Genomic DNA, 18,410 nt, shown 5'->3' with positions numbered 1-18,410 from the left:
CAGCAGTGTATTTTAGTCAATCTGCGCATTCTTTTCCCCACTCTGTCTCTGGTGAATCCTCTCACCCCCCACCTCTGGCCTGTGCCCCAGTTCTTATGTGCATAAATATATAAATCATTTTTTAATCTTTTTTTAAAAAAGATTTATTTATTTATTTATTCAAGCACTGGGTACAGTCAGAAGTGTGGGAGGGTGAGAGAATTCACCAGAGCCAGAGTGGGGTACAGAACAGGCAAATTGACTGAAATACACTGCTGAGGGGAGCAGCGGGTGACAGGAGAGGTCTGCGCGCCATGTGGGACCCTCGCCGGCCGCCAGGGATCGAACCGACGCTGCAGAGACTGCGGGCAGCTTTGCAGCCCAATGCTCAACCACTGGGCCACAAGGGGATGCCAGTAAATATATAATTTTTTTTTTTTAAAAATAGAGTAAAAAATTAGGGTGGGGGGGTCACATGACCAGAAACTGAAGGTGGGGTAGAAGTGATTAACATAGTTATTAAACCAACTATAGAAATGAAAAATCTTAGGGCCAATGCTGTAGCAAGTATCAGATGCTATAGGACATATACAGACCAGAGCTGGGGTACGCAGATGGAGTCACTGCAGAGAATCGCCTGTTCTGACAAATCAGCCTAGTAACACCATAGAAGTCATTCATTTAAAGACAGGTAACAATTGCACAAAGGAATGAGCCCTCCCATCTAAAACACCACCTCAGCGCCCTTTCTGCCCTGGGAAGAGACAGCTCTGCTCCTAAGGCTGCCGCCTGGGCCTGCAGGCTTCTCCTAACACACCTGCCCTCTCCAGGGGCAGCTCTTCCTGCCTGCTTGTGTCTGTGCAAGCATCTTTCCTTTTGTGTCTGTGGGGTGGGGGCAAGGGGAGGAATGTGAGGGGCGGAGCACACACACCACGGAAAGGAGGACTTTGGTGAAAGTTCTCATCTAAGAGGTGACCCAAAAACCCCCATCTGTGAACCCACGACTTCTCCAAAACATAGCTCCTCACCAATGTCAATATTTCAAAAATGAGGAAAGTCTGAGAAACTGTCATCCAGGCAAACTGGATGGGATTATGGAGCATAAAATGAACATTAGCAAAAACTAATGAAAGTGCGGCGTTTACTAATTACGTCAACACTGCCTCGTTAGTCGTAAAAAAAAAAAAAAAAAACTTTACTCATGTAGAATGTTAACAAAATAGAAATGCTGTGGGATAAACAAGCAAATTTTCTGTAAGTCTCACAGTAGTCTTTAAATGTTTTTTTTTTTTAAGATTTATCTATTTATGCATACAAGAGCTGGGGTACAGACCAGAGGTGTGGGGGATGAGAGGATTCACCAGAGACAGAGTGGGGAATAGAACAAGAACAGGCAGACTGACTGAAATAACTGCTGAGGGGAGCAGTGGGCGAGTCAGGACAGGTCTGATGCACCGTGTGGGTATCTCCCTGGCTGAGGATCTTATTTGTGCTGCAGAGGCTGCAGGTAGCTTCATAGGTTGCTTCTTAACCCTCTGCGCCACCAGGGAAGCCCTAAATATTATCTTTTCTAATGTCCTCCAATTTTACAGGTTGTAGAAGGAAAAATCTGTCTAGTGTCCAGTTTTCCTAGGTATTCTGAGGAGAAAAGATGGAAACCTCACAATTCGGGCAGGGCTCTGGAGTCTCCTCTCCTCTGAGCCTTGGTTTTCTTGCTCCACACAGAGTATCTCAGCCCCCAGGACGCGGACCTCCAGGACCCCCAACTCTGAGAATTCTTTAGAATTCTGTGTGTGCATTAGGTCTTTTCCAGACTCCAGAACAGCGCGGCAGCGCCCCCGTGTGGCCACAGGGCTGAGCACAGGAGCCCAGAGCTGTCCTTTCTCCTGCTCAGCCAGGCCCTCCCCAGGCTCCCTGGGCTCCCAGCGGCAGGACAGGGATCTACACACAAGGGGGTACCCAAGTATGTGTCAGTTTATCCTTATTTTTAGTCTCCAGTGGTCTCCAGGGCGTAACAACTGGTTCCTAGGTTCTGGGAAAATCCCCAATATATAGGTTGCCTCAGTCTCTTGGGATGGAAACTTAGATCCCAGGGTCCCTGTAATTTGTTTCTGCTTCTGCTTCCAAGGACAAAAGCCCCTCCTCCTGAGAATCACCTCACATTCTCCATCCTTTGGAGGAGAGGAGGGGCCTAGGAGAGCCCCAGGGCACTGGCTAGGAAGATGGGGAGACTCCTGGAAAAGAGAGCAGAGGATGGAAATGGGGACTTTAGGGGACAGGGATGGAAAGGGGTGCAGTGGGGAGCCAGAGAGGACCGGACAGGGAAGGGGCAGCATAGGGGACACTGTGGGGGGAAGGTCTGTGTGGGTGACTCAGTCCCTCACTAGGGGCTGAAGCGTCTGTCTCACCTGGGGGGATGTAGCAGTGCTGGCCTGTGACTGCCCAGGGAACTACGCACATCCGGGGCCTTGCCTGTCCTTGCAGAACTGGTGTCACCCACACACATTCACATGCTGGTGATGGAGAGGACTGTATACAGGGGGGTCCCCAGGGGAGGGTCTGGGTTCCCTGTCCCACCCAAGGAGGGTGGAGCTGAGCAGGGAGAAGCAGCAGCTGGAGAGGAGACTGGAGAAAGAAGGAAGCAGGATGAGCCAGAAGGAGACCTGGAGGAGGCACATGGAGCAGAGACACACGTGAAGAACTTGCACTTACTTCTCGGCCTTGGACTGGGTGGCACAGATGTGGTTGAGAGACCCGTGGGAAGGTTACAGTGGCAGCTTCTATCTTGATTTTGCTCTTTTCCTTCCAGACTTGTCAGCCCCGTCCATCCCTTTTCTATAGGTCCCTGCCAGGAGGTGCTTTAGGTGGCAGGCATTCAGAACCTGCTTGGGCCAACCCTGTTTGGTTGAACATTTACCCACAAGGGAACAGGTGACTTTGAATGTTTGATTTGGAGACTTTATTCTTTCCTTTTTCTTTGTTGCACACTAATTGTATTAAAGTTCCTTTCCATTAAAGGTCTTACATGTTTTGTCTTGATGCAGCAGATGGCAGAGTATGGAGGAGATAGATGGTTAAGGGGTGTTCTTAACCCCTCCTTACCCAGATCATCCCCCTCAGTTCCCCAATGCTGGGGTGTCAGGGAGATTCAGGGGGCCAAGAGGAGGGCAGAGCAAGGTCTGAGCCTCCCTGGAGGACCAGCCCCGGGGGCTGATTCTGGGGCCCAAAGCCTCCAGTCCTTGTAGGCGGGTCAGAGTCAGCCCCACTCACAGCTCCAGGCCACTGACAGCCCCTCTGTGCTATGACCCTACAGACACCGCTCTGGGATAGCGTGAAGAAAAAGAAATTAACAGAAAAATTAAATGGAATCTAAAAAAGGTAGAAATAATTTTTAAAACATGTTTATTTTGAAAGATACTTCAAGGGACATGGAATCCTTGTCAAATAGCTCATTGTTATATCGACCTTGAGTGTCACGGAGTCCTTTTTATCACGACCTTGACAGTCATTGAGTTCCTCTCGTGCACCTGTTTATTGTGAGAAAACAGCCACTGATCAATTTATTGCCTTAATTTATTAATGGTTTGTACAAAATCACTTCCTACTTTGTACCTAAAACAAAGATCTGGCATCTGGCTATGCATTCCACCCACCAGACAACTCTGCCTGGCCTCTAGAGGAGGCGTGAGTCCCTTGGGACAGGCTGAACTAGAACCAGGGAACCAAAAATGTTCTGGCAGTTTCCCAGCGAAATCAGACAGCACTCAGAGAGGTGGAGAGAGAGATTTAATTGTCACACCGGTTGGCTCAGCGGGATCGCTCCCCAAAGGGCTGAGCTCCCAGGAACAAGAATGGCAAGGCTTTCCTTGCTAGCCTATTTATCATAGCATAAGAGTTCTTTATTGTTCAGGAAGGGGGTTCAAAGGTGTCATGGCTACCACCTCAGACGAGCAGTGCAGTACACCCAGGACTTCTCCATTCCAGCAAGCAGCAGAACCAAAGCGGTAGATTCCCCCAAGCAGCAGATTTGGGAAAGCAACAGAAACTAAGCATCAGACTCCCCCAAGCAGCAGGATTGGGAAATGTCCTGCTTCAGGTTATCATTGTGTTTTAATTCAGGTGATCGTGAATGGATCGTGAAGGTGTGGTCCACATACACAGTGGAATACTACTCAGTGATCAAAAACAGAAACTCATGCCAATTGGGAAATATGGATGGGGTAGGAAGGAATAATAAGCTTAATAAGTCAAGAGGAAAAAATAAATATCATATGGTTTCCCTTATATGTGGGATATACAGAAATCAAACAGAGGGTCAGAATAAAGACAAAACTTGCAGCCTGATCATAGATCTGAGGCACACAGCAGGGGAAAGGGAGAGAGATGGTTCCAAACAAGGGAGGAAAAAGCACAAGAGACTGTAGTGATGGATCATGGGTGTTATGGTAGTGAGAGAACTACGAGGACTATACCTGAGAGAGAAATCAAATATTATACAAAATTAAAAATGATGTAAGAGAAAAAATAGATAGATTGAATAAAAAAATTTACATCAATCACTGACAGCAGGAAAACAAATAAAATTAAATAAAGCAGATGATTCTGAAGTTACAAAATGGGGATGAGAGAAATCCTGTAACATTCAGTCCCACACAAGGCAGAGCTCTCATTCTATGATGGAAAATAATTTTGAAGAAATGTGGGTGAGTTACATTAAGTGATAACATTCTCAATAGCCCACTGCACCCTAAGACTGTCCCACACACAGCTCCCCACAACCTGGCCCCGTCCTCTGGGGTATCCGAGGGGGTGAGAGACATCCCAGAGTCCTGGGTCCTGTTGCTGCCTGAGGAGGCACAGAAGAGACCTGGTCAGAGCCCAAAGATGAGACCCTCAGAGGAACTGATGAGGGAGACTCTCCCTAGAGTTCCCTCTACACTGTCCTCAGGGGCTCAGGACCCAACCCCTGAACCACACTTACCTGCACCCTGACTGTAGCTGATGGCTGTCCCCTGTGTGAAGAAACATCATGTGAGACAAGGGAGGAGTCAGCCCATGGAGCCCAAAAGGAATCCCCAAATGTGGGTCACAGGGAAGTTTCTAGAACTGTGACTGAAGACCCAGGTCAGGACTGGGATATATGAAGAATGGATATGAAAGGGAATTGGAGTCTTTCCATAGCAGTGTCCTTCCCCTATGACATTACCTGGGAAACAGATCCCCATCACCACAGTTATAAGGTGAACAATTGGTGATTCATTTTCATAAGTGCTTTACAAAGAGTGAGTGTTCACAATCAACTCCAGACTGGGCAACACATGTGTGTGGATCATACTCCCTACTAACCAGGAAGGGCAAGTTCTCCCTGGGACATGGAAGCCCCCAGTGGACAAGATCCCCCACTCCCTTCCCTACCTGAGTTCTTCTTCCTCCACCACGCAGCTGCAGCCACCGCAGCTCCAGTAAGCACAGCTCCAAGGAGAACCAAGCCATCAGTGATGCCCGCGGTGGGGTTGGAGGGCTGAGGAGTGGGCACTGGAAGGGATAGAAGGATCATATCCTTAGCCCCAAGCCGAATCCTGACCCTCTGAAGGTCTCCAAAAGGGCTCCTGATGCCCCTGAGAAACTCAGTGCCCACGTCACCCTCCTTACCCCATCTCAGGACTTGGGGCTCCAGCAGCCCCTTATGCTGCACATGGCATGTGTATCTCTGCTCCTTTCCAGAAGGCACCTCCACTGTGATCCACTTCTGGAAGGTTCCGTCCCCCCCAGGCCTGGTCTCCACCAGCTCCGTGCCCTGGGTCAGGTTCTCCCCATCTCGCTGCCAGGTCAGGGTGATGTCCGCAGGGTAGAAGCCCAGGGCCCAGCACCTCAGGGTGACCTCACGGTCAGAGGTAGGATGGTGGGTCACCTGTGTCTTTGGGGGATCTGAGGAGAAGGGACAAAAATTTCACACTTTGGGTTTTCCCTTCCTGGACACTGAAGCAGCCTCACTGACCATCCTCTGAGTGGACATGACAATTGGTTTGGAGGGAGGAAGCACAAAGCCCAGAAGCCAGCCTGGTCTGGAGAATCTGGGATAATCAGGTGAGAGCCCAGGGTAGGAGGATGCAGGTCTCTAAGGAGAACACAGACTTTTGCTCCTGACCTGGGTGGAGGGTGAATGACACAGAAAGGCAGGAGTCAGATCCAGAAATGTTCTCAGACCAAAAACAAGACCTTGAAAGAGAAACTCATGGTTCCCAGGATGGCTGCTGGGTCACTAGGATCCAGGGAGAGTTATTTCAGGATGGCCTCCTCCCTCAGGAGAGACTGGATTCCTTAACTGTCCAGAAAAGTGGTGTCTTCTGGGCGAGTCTCTCTCTAGCACAGAACATGAAACCCAGGGGATTCTCCCTCTCTGCCCAGAAAGCAGGTGCTGTTCTGCCCATTATTCCATTTTCCCTGCGGGGGGCCAGGAGAGGGGAGGTCCAAGGCCTTGTGGCCCCTCTTACCTGTGCGCTGCAGCACCTCCTTCCCCAAAACCAGCAGTCTGCGGAGCCACGGGAGGCACCTGCTCTGCAAACTGTGCCTGACACGCTCGGCCCTCCCCTGCGCCTCCCTTGCACGCTGGGTGATCTGAGCCCCCGAGTCCGCGGGGGTCCAGGAGCGCAGGTCCTCGCTCAGGGAGATGAAATCCGCGCCGTCGTAGGCGAACTTTTCATAACCGCCGCGGAGGTTCAAGTCTGGCCCCACTTCACAACCACACATGCTCTGGAGGGTGTGAGACCCTGCGCCCCGCCCATCGGTCAGCCTGGGGGTCACCCCACCCCCAACACACACACCCTCACCCTGAATAAACCTAAACTGAAATGAAGGGCCAGCAGGAATCTCCCTTCCCTGGGGAGGGGCCTGGCAGATCCACCAGCTTCGAGGGGTCAGTGGACCCTGACACTCGGGACACCCCGGCCTTAGGGTGGGAATGGGGGTGACCTGACCCTGGCCCCGCCCCGCGAAGCTCACCGTCCTCGCTCTGGTTGTAGCGGCCGCGCAGGTCCCTCAGGAGCGCTTGGAACCACTGTGCGTTGTCCCTTTGGTTCTGAGTCTCCTCGTCCAGGTCCTGCTGCCCCACCTGCCCCGCCCAGGGCGCCCGCGGCTCCACACTCTGGCCCCGAGAGTCGCTGTCAAACCGCCTGAACTGCGTGTCATCCACGTAGCCCACGGCGATGAAGCGGGGCTCCCCGGGGCCGGGCCGGGACATCGCTGTGTAGAAAAGCCTCAGGGAGTGGGGGCCTGGGGGCGGGAGGGGAGACCCGGGCTGACCCTCCTCTCAGCGCGGGCCCAGGGCCCAGGGATATGGGCCTGGAGGGGAAAGGGGCGGGGCCGTGAGAGTGAAAAGGGGGGTGGGCCAAGAAGGGCCCAGACTCAGGGGACCGAGCACTCAGGGGAGGCGGGAGGGCAGAAGGGGCCAGAACACAAGGGGCCTGAAGGGGGAACAAGAGGTTGGGAGGAGATGAGCCTTTCCTGGGGTCCTGCACCCGCAGGGGGCTCCTTGCTCCTCCCTCCTGGAGCAACAGTGTCCAGCTGGACACGCACTCACCCGCCCGGGTCTCCATCAGGGCCAGGGGCCCCCAGAGCAGCAGCAGGAGGGTGAGGGGCATCACACCCCGTCCAGGGGCCTGGGGAGAAGGAGTCCAGGGGAGTCCTTGGAGAATTTGTAACTGGAGCAGGATGATGCTGATTGTCCTCCCTGGAAACCCCTAGGAAATGGGGAGAGAGAATGGGGGTGAGTGTGGGGTCATCAAGGCTGCACCACCCCACAGAGCCTGTGAGAGGGAGACATGATGCTGTAACAGGGTGACATCCACAAACAGGGGCGGCTCCAAATTCCCTTCCCCACCTTAGGGAGGAGTGGATTTGGGCTGGGAGAAGCAGCAGCCTGGAGGAATGAAGAAACTAGGACTATTTTCAGATAATTGTGAATATTGATACTAAATTAAAACTGTACAGATGGTAGTTTCTCTAAGGTTATTAGCTAAGTGAAACCTGAAATAATATCATGTAATATTTCATATTCTGTTACATTTCCATAGACCTCTCTTGTATGTTGATTGGACCTTGTGGTAATGTATGGTTTTTTAAGGTGATACATTGTTTCACTAAGTTACATAGATCTTCAGTGTTAATTACCCTGGAATCAAGTCATCAAAAAATGTTTTATTTTTTAAATCACAAATCCCAAAAGAAAATTCATACTATAAATTGTCAAGTAGTGATGCACTCAATTTTTCATAATTCTGGTTTTCTTTGAGAGCTTATATTTTATCAGGCAGAGTTACTGTCATTTGTCATTGTTGATTTACTTTAAGAAACAGACATTCATTTTGAGGAACGTGTCTGCTAATTACCTAAATTTAAATGACCTTAGTATTGGTGTTTCATCCCTCAGGTAAGATTGGTGTTGCCCACAAATAAAAAGAGTCTAATTCATTCCATACAAATATTTTCCTTGGACTCAGTGCTTGGAATGCCACAGAAGTGCTCTGTGTGTCCTTCCAGGTCAGCACATCAGATATTTGAAAATGTGGAGTTGAGGATGACGCAATAATGAAGGTAACTTTTGAAGTTTTTTTCAGGACATTTTCAGTTGAGACTGGCTTTGATTTTTGTTCCTGCAAGTAAATGCTGGTGAAGAATTATTCTTCTGCAGTGGTACTATAAGCTCCACTCTTACTAATTTTTACCTCAGCAAATGCCAAAATAGTGAAAAGACAATTGTGAATTGTGTCTAAGTGATGTTTGAAACTGGTTTTACCTCATGGATCCCATGAAAGATTCTGGGTGACTTCAAGGGCTCCACAGACCACACTTTGGTGCTTTCTCAGTCAACCAGGGAGCATCTCCGTGTTCTCTGCCTTTGCCTCCCCTTCACTTCCCAGCATCCCTCTCCCTGACTGGCTCCTGCCTCCCCAAGCTGCCTCCCCTGCAGATACAATGGGGAGCAGAGAGAGGCCCCTGGAGACGTGGAGCTTGTACTGTCAGGAGAGATGGCCACTGAGTGAAGGAGATAAAGACACGTGTAACCCCGACCTAAGACCCGTGCTGGGAGGAAGGAGCATGTTTATTGTGAAAGCAGAGAAGCAGGAGTGCTAACAGGTCCGACCACTACTATCAATAGTATCAAAAGTATCAAAAAATCAGATGGTATCAGTAGTATCAAAAAATATATATATTAAAAACAAATTAAGCTTAAGGAAAAGATTTTATCTCTTCCCATAACTGTCACTTCTGACCCGGGTACACGTGCTCTGTCCCCATAGACCAGCCTGTCTCCTCTTCCCTCAACTTCCCTCAACACTCCACGTCCTGCCCCAGGACCCAGCCATATTGAGGAGACCTGTAGCCTAATCTACCTCCTGGTGCCATCCTCACGCTCATCTGCTCTTCCCTCATTTATTATGCTCTGAAGGACAGGCCTCTCCCAGGTGTTCAGAAAGGTGTCCCCCAAGGATGGTTTAACATCCGAAAATCAATCAACGTTATCCAACACATCAACAAAAAGAAATATAAAAACCATATGATAATATCAATAGATGCTGAGAAAGCTTTCGACAAAGTGCAACACCCATTCATGATAAAGCCCTTGAAATTCTTGGATACAAGGCATACTCCTCAATAAAGGCCATCTATGACAAGCCAACAGCCAGTATCATTCTCAATGGTGAAAAGCTGAAAGTTCCTTAAGATCTGGAACAGACAAGGATGTCCACTCCACCACTGCTTTTCATATAATACTGGAAGTCCTAGCCAGGCAATAAGACAAGAGAAAGACATCCAAGGAATCCAAATAGGAAAGAAGAAGTCAAACTATCACTATTTGCAGACGATATGATATTATACATAGAGACCCAAAACTCCACAGAAAGCTAATTCAACTCATCAATCAGTTCAGTAAGTGGCAGGATACAAAATCAACACGCAAAAGTCAGTAGCCTTCCTATACACAAACAAAAATCTGAAGAAGAAGAAATCAAAAAAAACCATCCCTTTCGTTATTGAAACAAAAAAATCAAATATTTGGGAATAAATCTAACAAAAGAGGTAAGGACCTATACAAAGAAACTATAAAACACTGTTAAAAGAAATAGAAGAAGACACAAAGAAATGGAGAGATATCCCTGCTCATGATTGGAAGAATAAACATTATTAAAATGGCCATCCTTCCAAAAGCAATATACAGATTCAATGCTATTCCATCAAAATTTCAATGTCATTCTCAAAGAAATAGAACAATTATGATGAAATTCATATGGAATCACAAAAAACCCCGAATAGCCAAAGCTCTCCTGAAAAAAAAAGAAGGGAATGGAGGCATCACACTCCCAGACTTCAAACTATACTACAAAGCCATAATCATCAAAACTGCATGGTATTGGAACAAGAACAGACATACAGACCAATGGAATCGAATAGAAAATCCAGAGATAAACCCACAGATTTATGGTCAACTAATCTTCGACAAAGGAGCAAAGACTATGCATTGGAGCAAAGAAAGTTTGTTCAATAAATGGTGCTGGGAAAACTGGGTCGCTACATGCAAAAGAATGAAGCTTGACCACTACCTCACACCATACACAAAAATCAACTCAAAATGGATTAAAGAATTAGACATAAGACCTGAAACCATAAAATACATAGAAGGAAATATAGGCGAAACACTACGTGATTTGCACATCAAAGACATCTTTACAGACACATCACCCAAAGCAGTGATAGTGAAGGCGAAGATAAACAGCTGGGACTACATCAAATTAAAGAGCTTCTGCACAGTAAAAGAGACAATAACAAAAACAAAAGAAACCCCACCAACTGGGAGAACATTTTTGCACCCAACACTAATGATAAAGGACTGATCACAAAAATCTGCAAAGAGCTGATGAGACTCAACAACAACAAAGAAAATAATCCAGTCAAAAAATGGGCAGAAGAGCTAAAAAGAAACTTCTCTGAAGAGGAAATGCAAATGGCCAACAGGCATATGAAAAAATGTTCAACATCACTTGTCATCAGGGAAATGCAAATCAAAACTACCATGAGATACCATCTTACACAGTGAGAATGGCACATATTAAAAAAAACTAGCAAACAAAAATGTTGGCGAGGGTGTGGAGAAAAAGGAACTCTCTGCACTGTTGGTGGGAGTGCAAACTGGTCCAACCACTGTGGAAAGCTGTGTGGAGATTTCTGGACCTACTAAACATAGAGCTTCCATATGATCCAGCAATTCCACTCCTAGGTATTTACCCAAAGGACACAGAAACATCAATTCCAAAGAACACCTGCACCCCTATGTTTATAGCAGCACTGTCTACAATAGCTAAGCTTTGGAAACAACCCAAATGCCCAAAAATCGATGACTGGATCAAGAAAATGTGGTACATATATACCATGGAATATTACTCAGCATTCAAAAAAGATAAACACATGCAATTTGCAGCAACATGGATGGCGCTGGAAGGGATCATGCTCAGCGAAATAAGCCAGAAAGAAAAAGAAAAATACCAGATGGTCTCACTCATAGCAGGAATCTAGAAAACTTAAATAAGGGACAGGAAAATGAATAACTATAAGAAGTGAAAATCAAAATCAACAAAAAACTATGAACCAGAGACACTTTTTGGGGGTGAGGGGCGGAGGGGAGGGATTGGGGTCAGAATGGGGGGGCTGCAATTGTATGGGAATAAAAAATAAAATTTATTATTAAAAAAAAAAAAAAAAAAAAAAGGTGTCCCCCAGACAGCCCACCTTGGCATATGAATTATTTCCATCTGAGGTTCATCAGGGGTTCATCTTAAGAAACGATTACACTTCTAGAACTACCTAGTATGAAAAGGGTGGTCTAACCCAAAATTAGGGCTATTACCAGAAACGAGCTTTGTATCCAAGAAACCTACTTATATGTCAGGGCAAACATAGAATACCTGATCTTTGTCAAGAGTTACCCTGTCCTTGCCATGTGACCCCCTCCTCTCTCCTGGGGTGCCAGGTAATGTCTCAGGAGATTTCCTGCACGGATTTCAGACACTTATTTCGATGTAGATTCCCTATGCATTATAGGTAAATTTGGTAACTTTCTAGCACTAAAAAAAAGGAAAGAGAAAAAAAAGATGTTATAAAATTTCAGGGGCTCAGAATAAGAGTTCTTGAAAATTAGAGATTTAATCATAGAAATGAATAAATGAGTAGATGAACTGGAATACTAAAGTCTCACTCCCACTAAATAATGTAAATGGAAAGGAAATGATAAGCAGAGAGAAGACCTACAAGAAACTGAGTCTCTCAACCAGGAGATTCCAACTAGTTAATAATACAAGCGTCTAAAAGAATGGAGAATGGAAATGATGAAAAAATTTAAGAAAATCCCTGAGCACTCACAGATAAAATGTGCACGCTGAGTGTCCTCCCCGGGTTCCTCCTACAGAGGAAGAGCAGCCCCACACCATGACCCGCCCCAGGAACTTTCAGAAAGAGGCTGGAGAAGGACAGACCTTGGGGCCCTCAAGAGACAACTCAGGCCCGGAGGCCAGAAGACCCTGGAGCCAGGCCTGCCCAGTCCTCAGGGGAATTCAGCCAAGACCCCATGTCAGACCCAGGTGAGGGAGGCGCTGGGGGCACAGACATTCACTTCAGCTGTTCGTGGTCTCAGGGGTCACTGTCCACGTCCCTCCTCCAGTGGGCAGAAGACACTAGTGGGCAAAGGGGAGACAAAGATGATGGACAGGGAAAACAGGACACAGGAAAATCAGCCACAGGGAAGTGGGGACAGGAGAGGCCAAGGGTGAGGTGAGGGATCTGGGCCTTCAGCCCTGCCCAGGTGAGCAGGCCCCGGGAGACAGGGCTGAGGCTATGGGACAGGGGTCTGCCCGGGATGAAGCAGGCAGAATAGCTGGTGTGTGTGATGTGTCCATGGAGATTCTGACCCTGGGGTGGTCTTCGGGTGATTAGGAATAAGCATAACAGGAACAAAGCTAGTGAGGGAACAAGGTAATTATAACTCCAGGGCCAATAAAAAATTCAGTCCAAGAAGGAAAAGCATCCTAGTCTACTCACTGCTCAGCTGTGACTGGCTCTCATAAGGTCATAATGATGCAAATCCTAGATCCAGGTGTGTATCTCAACAACCTGCCAGAGGGGTCTCAGGGGACAAATGCCTGTGCATTTGCCAAAGATTCCAAAGGGGCCACCTTCCAGGCCTCCTTGCCACTCAGAGCCGGCTCTCAAGGCCTGGGCAAGAGGCCTGGGTGGTGTGGGCAGGGACTTCTCCAAGACGCTTGCTGAAAACTTCAATGTGAAGAAGCAAAGAGCAGGGCAACATCAGGGGCCCTAGAAAGGCTGCCGGGAAGGCAGTGACAAGCCTCCCAGGGGAGGAGGCTGCAGCTGCTCACCCAAGAGCTAAAGCACAAAGGAAGAAGCAAGTCACCAGGCACTTCAGAACATGCCCCACATGCTCTGTGGTGCCCCAGCCTTGACACAGGAGACAACTTTTCTGAAAGAAGACGTGATTCTGGTCAAGGAGCACGTTAAAAAACTCTAACAGGACACAACTCAATCAATGCAGGTGTCGGTAGAGAGGAACCAGGCCAGTCCAGAGAGCAGCTGCTGCAGAACCTCCTAGAAGCAGACGTACAAGCATGTTGGGAGCTGACACTGAGGAGACATTGAAAACTCAGAGCTTTGATTTCTGCCAGGTTGACAGCCTTGCAAAATAGTTTCTTGGTGGTCTCCATCCTCCAGGCAACTCAGAAAAATGGGTGCCCCCAGAGGCTTTGAAGGACAGGCTGAAGACATTGACCTCCTGCCCTAGAGTGTGGTCACATTTACCCCTTAGTCTATGGTATTTTATGAACATTTTCAAGCACACAGAGTAATTGAAATAATAGTGCAGAGCACACCACCTAGATGCCAGCATTAGCATTTGCTACATTTGCTTTATCACTCATCTTTATCCAAGGATCCATCTCTCTATTCATCCATCTTATCTTTCTGATGCATTTCAAAGTTAGTTGCAGATGTCAGTACCCATCTTTCTTTGATTTTTTTTTAAGATTTGTTTATTTGTGTATACAAGAGCTGGGGTGCAGGCCAGAGGTGTGGGGGTGAGAGGATTCACCAGAGACAGAGTAAGGAGCAGAGCAAGTGGATCTACCAAAACACACTGCTGAGGGGAACAGCGGTTGAAACAGAAGTCTGCTGTGCCATGTGGGTCAGCTCCCTGGCTGGGGTTAGAACTCTTTCTCCAATAGCTGCCAATAGCTTCACAGTGCTGAGACTTAACCCCTTATGTCACTAGGGACTCCCCACATTTCATTTCTTTTTTTTTTAAGATTGATTTATTTATTTATACAAGCACTGGGTACAGTCAGAAGCACGGGAGGGTGAGAGAATTCACCAGAGCCAGAGCGGGGAACAGAACAGGCAGACTGATGAGTACACTGCTGAGGGGAGCAGTGGCACCGCAGGAGAGGTCTGTCGTACCATGTGGGACCCTCGCTGGTGGCTGGGGATCAAACTGGCGCTGCAGAGGCTGTGGGCAGCTTTGCAACCCAGCGCTCAACCGCTGTGCCACCAGGGGAGGCCCCACATTTCATTTCTTAACACTTGGTTTAAGAATATTTTTTGAGATAAAACTATCTGGAGAAATGCACAAATCTTGAGTACACTACTGAAGGAGCTGTGACCCTTGTCAAGAACATTACGTATATTTTTCTTTTCTTCTCTTGGAAACAATGAGCATTTAAATAATTTAATGATGTGTCTCACTTAACAATACAATTTATCCGCCCTCCCTCCTTTTGAGTAAATACCACAGTCCAATCTGAAGCCTCCCGGGCCCCTCCATTCTCAGCACACTACTGTGACCACACTCTCCTTGGAACAGAGCCCAGGCCTGATTCATCTTCATAGCTATTTATTTTATCTATTCTGATAACTTTGATCTTTTCAAGCGTATTTTTTGGAGGGTTATAGGAGCAAAACTCCAAAATGTATGTTATTGTCCCATAAATGTGATCTATCAATATATAATAGGTTATTCATCTTTGACCTTCAACAAATAAGTTTACACAACTCTCCCTTTTCCTTTCATCCACAAGACTATTAGTTAATCATAAGCAGCAGCTTAGCTGTTTTCATACCTTCACAGCCATATATTAAGATTTCTATCTGTGGTAAATATTTTAATTATCAATGTTATTACACAAACTTGTATTTACAGGCAATGTCTGAAGCATAACAAATGTCTGAAGTTAGAGGAAAGACAAGAAAACAGGGCACACCTGGTAGCACAGGGGTTAAGTCTCAGCACTACCAACCTATCACCAGACACTATGGCATGAATTTGATCCCCAACCAGGGAGCTGGTCCACAAGGCACAGCAGACCTCTCCTGTCTCGCCTGCTGCTCCCCTCAGCAGTGCATTTCAGTAGATCTGCCTGTTCTGCTCCCCACTCTGTATCCAGTGACTCTTGTCACACCCACACTTCAGGGCTATACCCCAGTTCTTGTATGCATAAAAAAATAAAAATTCATCTTCACTAAAAAAGAAAGACAAGGAAATAATTATTTCACTTTATATGTATGAAGTCACCCAAATCACATTGTTTCCTTTACATGAGTACTGTCTTTTTTTTAAATAAATTTTATTTTTATATTCCCCATACAATTGCAACCCCCTTATTTTGACCCCAATCCCTCCCTTCCCCGCCCCCCACCCCCCATAGAGTGTCTCTGGTTCATATTTTTTTGTTGATTTTGATTTTTACTTTCTTATAGTTATTCATTTTCCTGGTCCCTTATTTAAGTTTTCTAGATTCCTGCTATGAGTGAGACCATCCGGTATTTTTCTTTTTCTTTCTGGCTTATTTCGCTGAGCATGATCCCTTCCAGAGCCATCCATGTTGCTGCAAATTGCATGTGTTTATCTTTTTTGAATGCTGAGTAATATTCCATGGTGTATATGTACCACATCTTCTTGATCCAGTCATCTATTTTTGGGCATTTGGGTTGTTTCCAAAGCGTAGCTATTGTAAATAGTGCTGCTATAAACATAGGGGTGCAGGTATTCTTTGGAATTGAAGTTTCTGTGTCCTTTGGGTAAACACCTAGGAGTGGAATTGCTGGATCATACGGAAGATCTATGTTTAGTAGGTCCAGAAATCTCCACACAGCTCTCCATAGTGGCTGGACCAGTTTGCACTCCCACCAACAGTGCAGAAGAGTTCCTTTTTCTCCACATCCTCGCCAACTTTTGTTGTTGCTAGATTTTTTAATATGTGCCATTCTCACTGTTGTGAGATGGTATCTCATGGTAGTTTTGATTTGCATTTCCCTGATTACAAGTGATGTTGAACATTTTTTCATATGGCTGTTGGCCATTTGCATTTCCCCTTCAGAGAAGTTTCTTTTTAGCTCTTCTGCCCTTTTTTTGGCTGGATTATTTTCTTTGTTGCACCCAAAGCAGTGATAGTGAAGGCAAAGATAAGCAGCTGGGACTACATCAAATTAAAGAGCTTCTGCACAGCAAAAAGAGACAATAACAAAAACAAAGAGAAACCCCACCGACTGGGAGAACATTTTTGCACACAACACTAATGATAAAGGACTGATCACAAAAATCTGCAAAGAGCTGATGAGACTCAACAACTACATGAGCACTGTCTTAACATTATATAACAAATTATTAACAGAAAATGCACAAGCCAGAAACCTTATAGCCTTAAACATCACATCAACCATCAACTTTTCTTAATTTTTGAAGACATAAAAATAAAAATCTTTCACATAACAGCATGAAAATTCCATACCTTTGTAAAGTGGTGGGGCAGTCAAATTATTTCCCAGGTTTCAGCTGAAATGACTATCAAAAGTGCTCAGTTTATATCCAGCTTGTTTTTGGGCAATTTGCCTTCTTGAGCTTAAGCAGAGGACAATATTAAAATATATGAATGATTCCCACTGACACTGTGGTGTGAATGGGGGTCTGGTTTTTTGTGACTCAAATAGTGAAGTCACATAGTCACTTCAAATAGTCAAACAGTGAAGGCCCCTTGGGGGTGGGGGGAGAATCTCCCAATGAAAACTGAAGAAATGAACTTGACAGAAAATTTCAGTCGTAGTTTGTTACTGTTACCACAGCTTTGCACACAATGTTGGTCTGTGGTCACATTTCCCCACACAAACTGAGAACATAACCATTGAAAGTGCTGCGTTGTACCAGTCCACCTTAGAGTCTGTCCTCACAGATTTTCTGTCCCCCCTGGACTGGCCCCTGGATCCCCTCCTTGTTTTCCCTGCTTCTCCATTCAGTCACCTCAGATATTGTTCTGGAAGCTGGGAAAGGCTCCTCCTCCGTGTCCTGGCGTCTCACCAGCCCCTGAGACCAGCCCTCCAGGCAGGTGCCCGACTGCGTGTTCAGACCTGTGGAAGGGAGTAGGGGCAGGACGAGAGGCTGCTGGGCATAGGTGAGGGTGACTAAGCCACGGGATCTCTCCCCTCCAACATGTGGGTGCAGGTCACCTTCCCTCCACAATTTTGAGACCCAAAAGGGGTGCCTTTTGGCTACAAGTCAGAGATGACAAAAAAGGGGTGGCTTGGGTTACTCATTACCCATCTCTTGAAGGTGGGTAATGAGGCCTCCACTGCCTGCTCATCCCTGCACTGTGTCCTCAGACCTTCTTTTGAGCTCCTGTCTAGTCAGCTCATAAACTAGAGAACAAAGAAATCCTGCCCAAAGTTGGGAGTATAAATTTCAATTCTTACACTACAACTGAGGCAGGAGGGAAAATGCTGGAGACTCAAGTGAGAGACTCACAGCAGCTGATGGGGAAGCTGCCTTTATTCTCATGAGACCAAGTGAAACACAAGGACTTTGGGAACTAATGTAAATCTTCTGTCTCTCTAAAAGGGCCTGAAGCAATCAGGACATTTCAGCCACAAGTGTCCAAAGAGTCCACTCAGGGCCATGCCCTCTGTGCCATCACACAGGACGCTGGAAGAGGGACTGTCCCACTCTCTATAGAGGGAGGCGCAGCCCAAACCACAGGCCAGACTGCAGGACAAACAGACCATAAGCTGCCTCTGGCTGTGAAGACCCCAGTGCAGGAGGAAAATACCTTCTCTAAAGGAGCCCAGAAGTGAGACAGGCTCCCCCATGTACTATCTCTAAGGACAAGCCTCGGTGACCCCATAAATAACAGAGAGACACCTTCCTGGTGAATACAGGGGCCACTTGCTCAGCCTTGCTCTGATTTTCCACCCAACCTACTGGTCAGCTGTCATCCTCGCTGGCATCGATGCCAACCCAAGCCAGGCTGCTTTACAGTGCCCTGCCCTGCTCACTGCAAGGCCAATGTTATACACTGAGGGTTGGTCTTGCCTTCCTGTCCCATTCCTGG

At 46.9% G+C, this 18,410-nt stretch overlaps 1 protein-coding gene and 1 pseudogene across 1 annotated transcript; one reads left to right on the top strand and one right to left on the bottom strand.

Moving 5' to 3' along the window:
• LOC119251329 (patr class I histocompatibility antigen, A-108 alpha chain-like) overlaps window positions 1–18,410 on the top strand; it is a 113,656-nt pseudogene that overhangs the window by 49,310 nt on the left and 45,936 nt on the right.
• LOC119252186 (class I histocompatibility antigen, Gogo-OKO alpha chain-like) lies at window positions 3,475–7,621 on the bottom strand. Its single transcript, XM_037519385.2, has 7 exons — window positions 7,559–7,621; window positions 6,982–7,251; window positions 6,474–6,749; window positions 5,632–5,907; window positions 5,395–5,514; window positions 4,961–4,991; window positions 3,475–3,506 (listed from the first exon to the last, which is right to left on the bottom strand). Exons 1-7 carry the CDS (start codon window positions 7,617–7,619, stop codon window positions 3,485–3,487), a joined length of 1,056 nt encoding a protein of 351 aa, XP_037375282.1. The 5' UTR covers window positions 7,620–7,621; the 3' UTR covers window positions 3,475–3,484.

Source organism: Talpa occidentalis, unplaced genomic scaffold (genome assembly GCF_014898055.3).
Source record: "Talpa occidentalis isolate TD23 unplaced genomic scaffold, MPIMG_talOcc4v2.1 talOcc4.2, whole genome shotgun sequence".
In the NCBI taxonomy this organism is placed as follows: Eukaryota; Metazoa; Chordata; class Mammalia; order Eulipotyphla; family Talpidae; genus Talpa; species Talpa occidentalis.
The sequence above is the reverse complement of the archived record's forward strand: the minus strand, read 5'-3'. Positions and strand labels throughout refer to the sequence as shown.

What these genes read in the sequence shown, in the direction of transcription:
- LOC119252186 (XM_037519385.2), bottom strand. Translation starts at nt 7,619, where the DNA reads ATGCCCCTCACCCTCCTGCTGCTGCTCTGGGGGCCCCTGGCCCTGATG. An exon ending in CCTGATGGAGACCCGGGCGG is followed by an intron (nt 7,252 to 7,558) that starts GTGAGTGCGTGT and finishes TCCCGCCCCCAG; the next exon opens with GCCCCCACTCCCTGAGGCTT. An exon ending in GCCCCAAGTCCTGAGATGGG is followed by an intron (nt 5,515 to 5,631) that starts GTAAGGAGGGTG and finishes TATCCCTTCCAG; the next exon opens with TGCCCACTCCTCAGCCCTCC.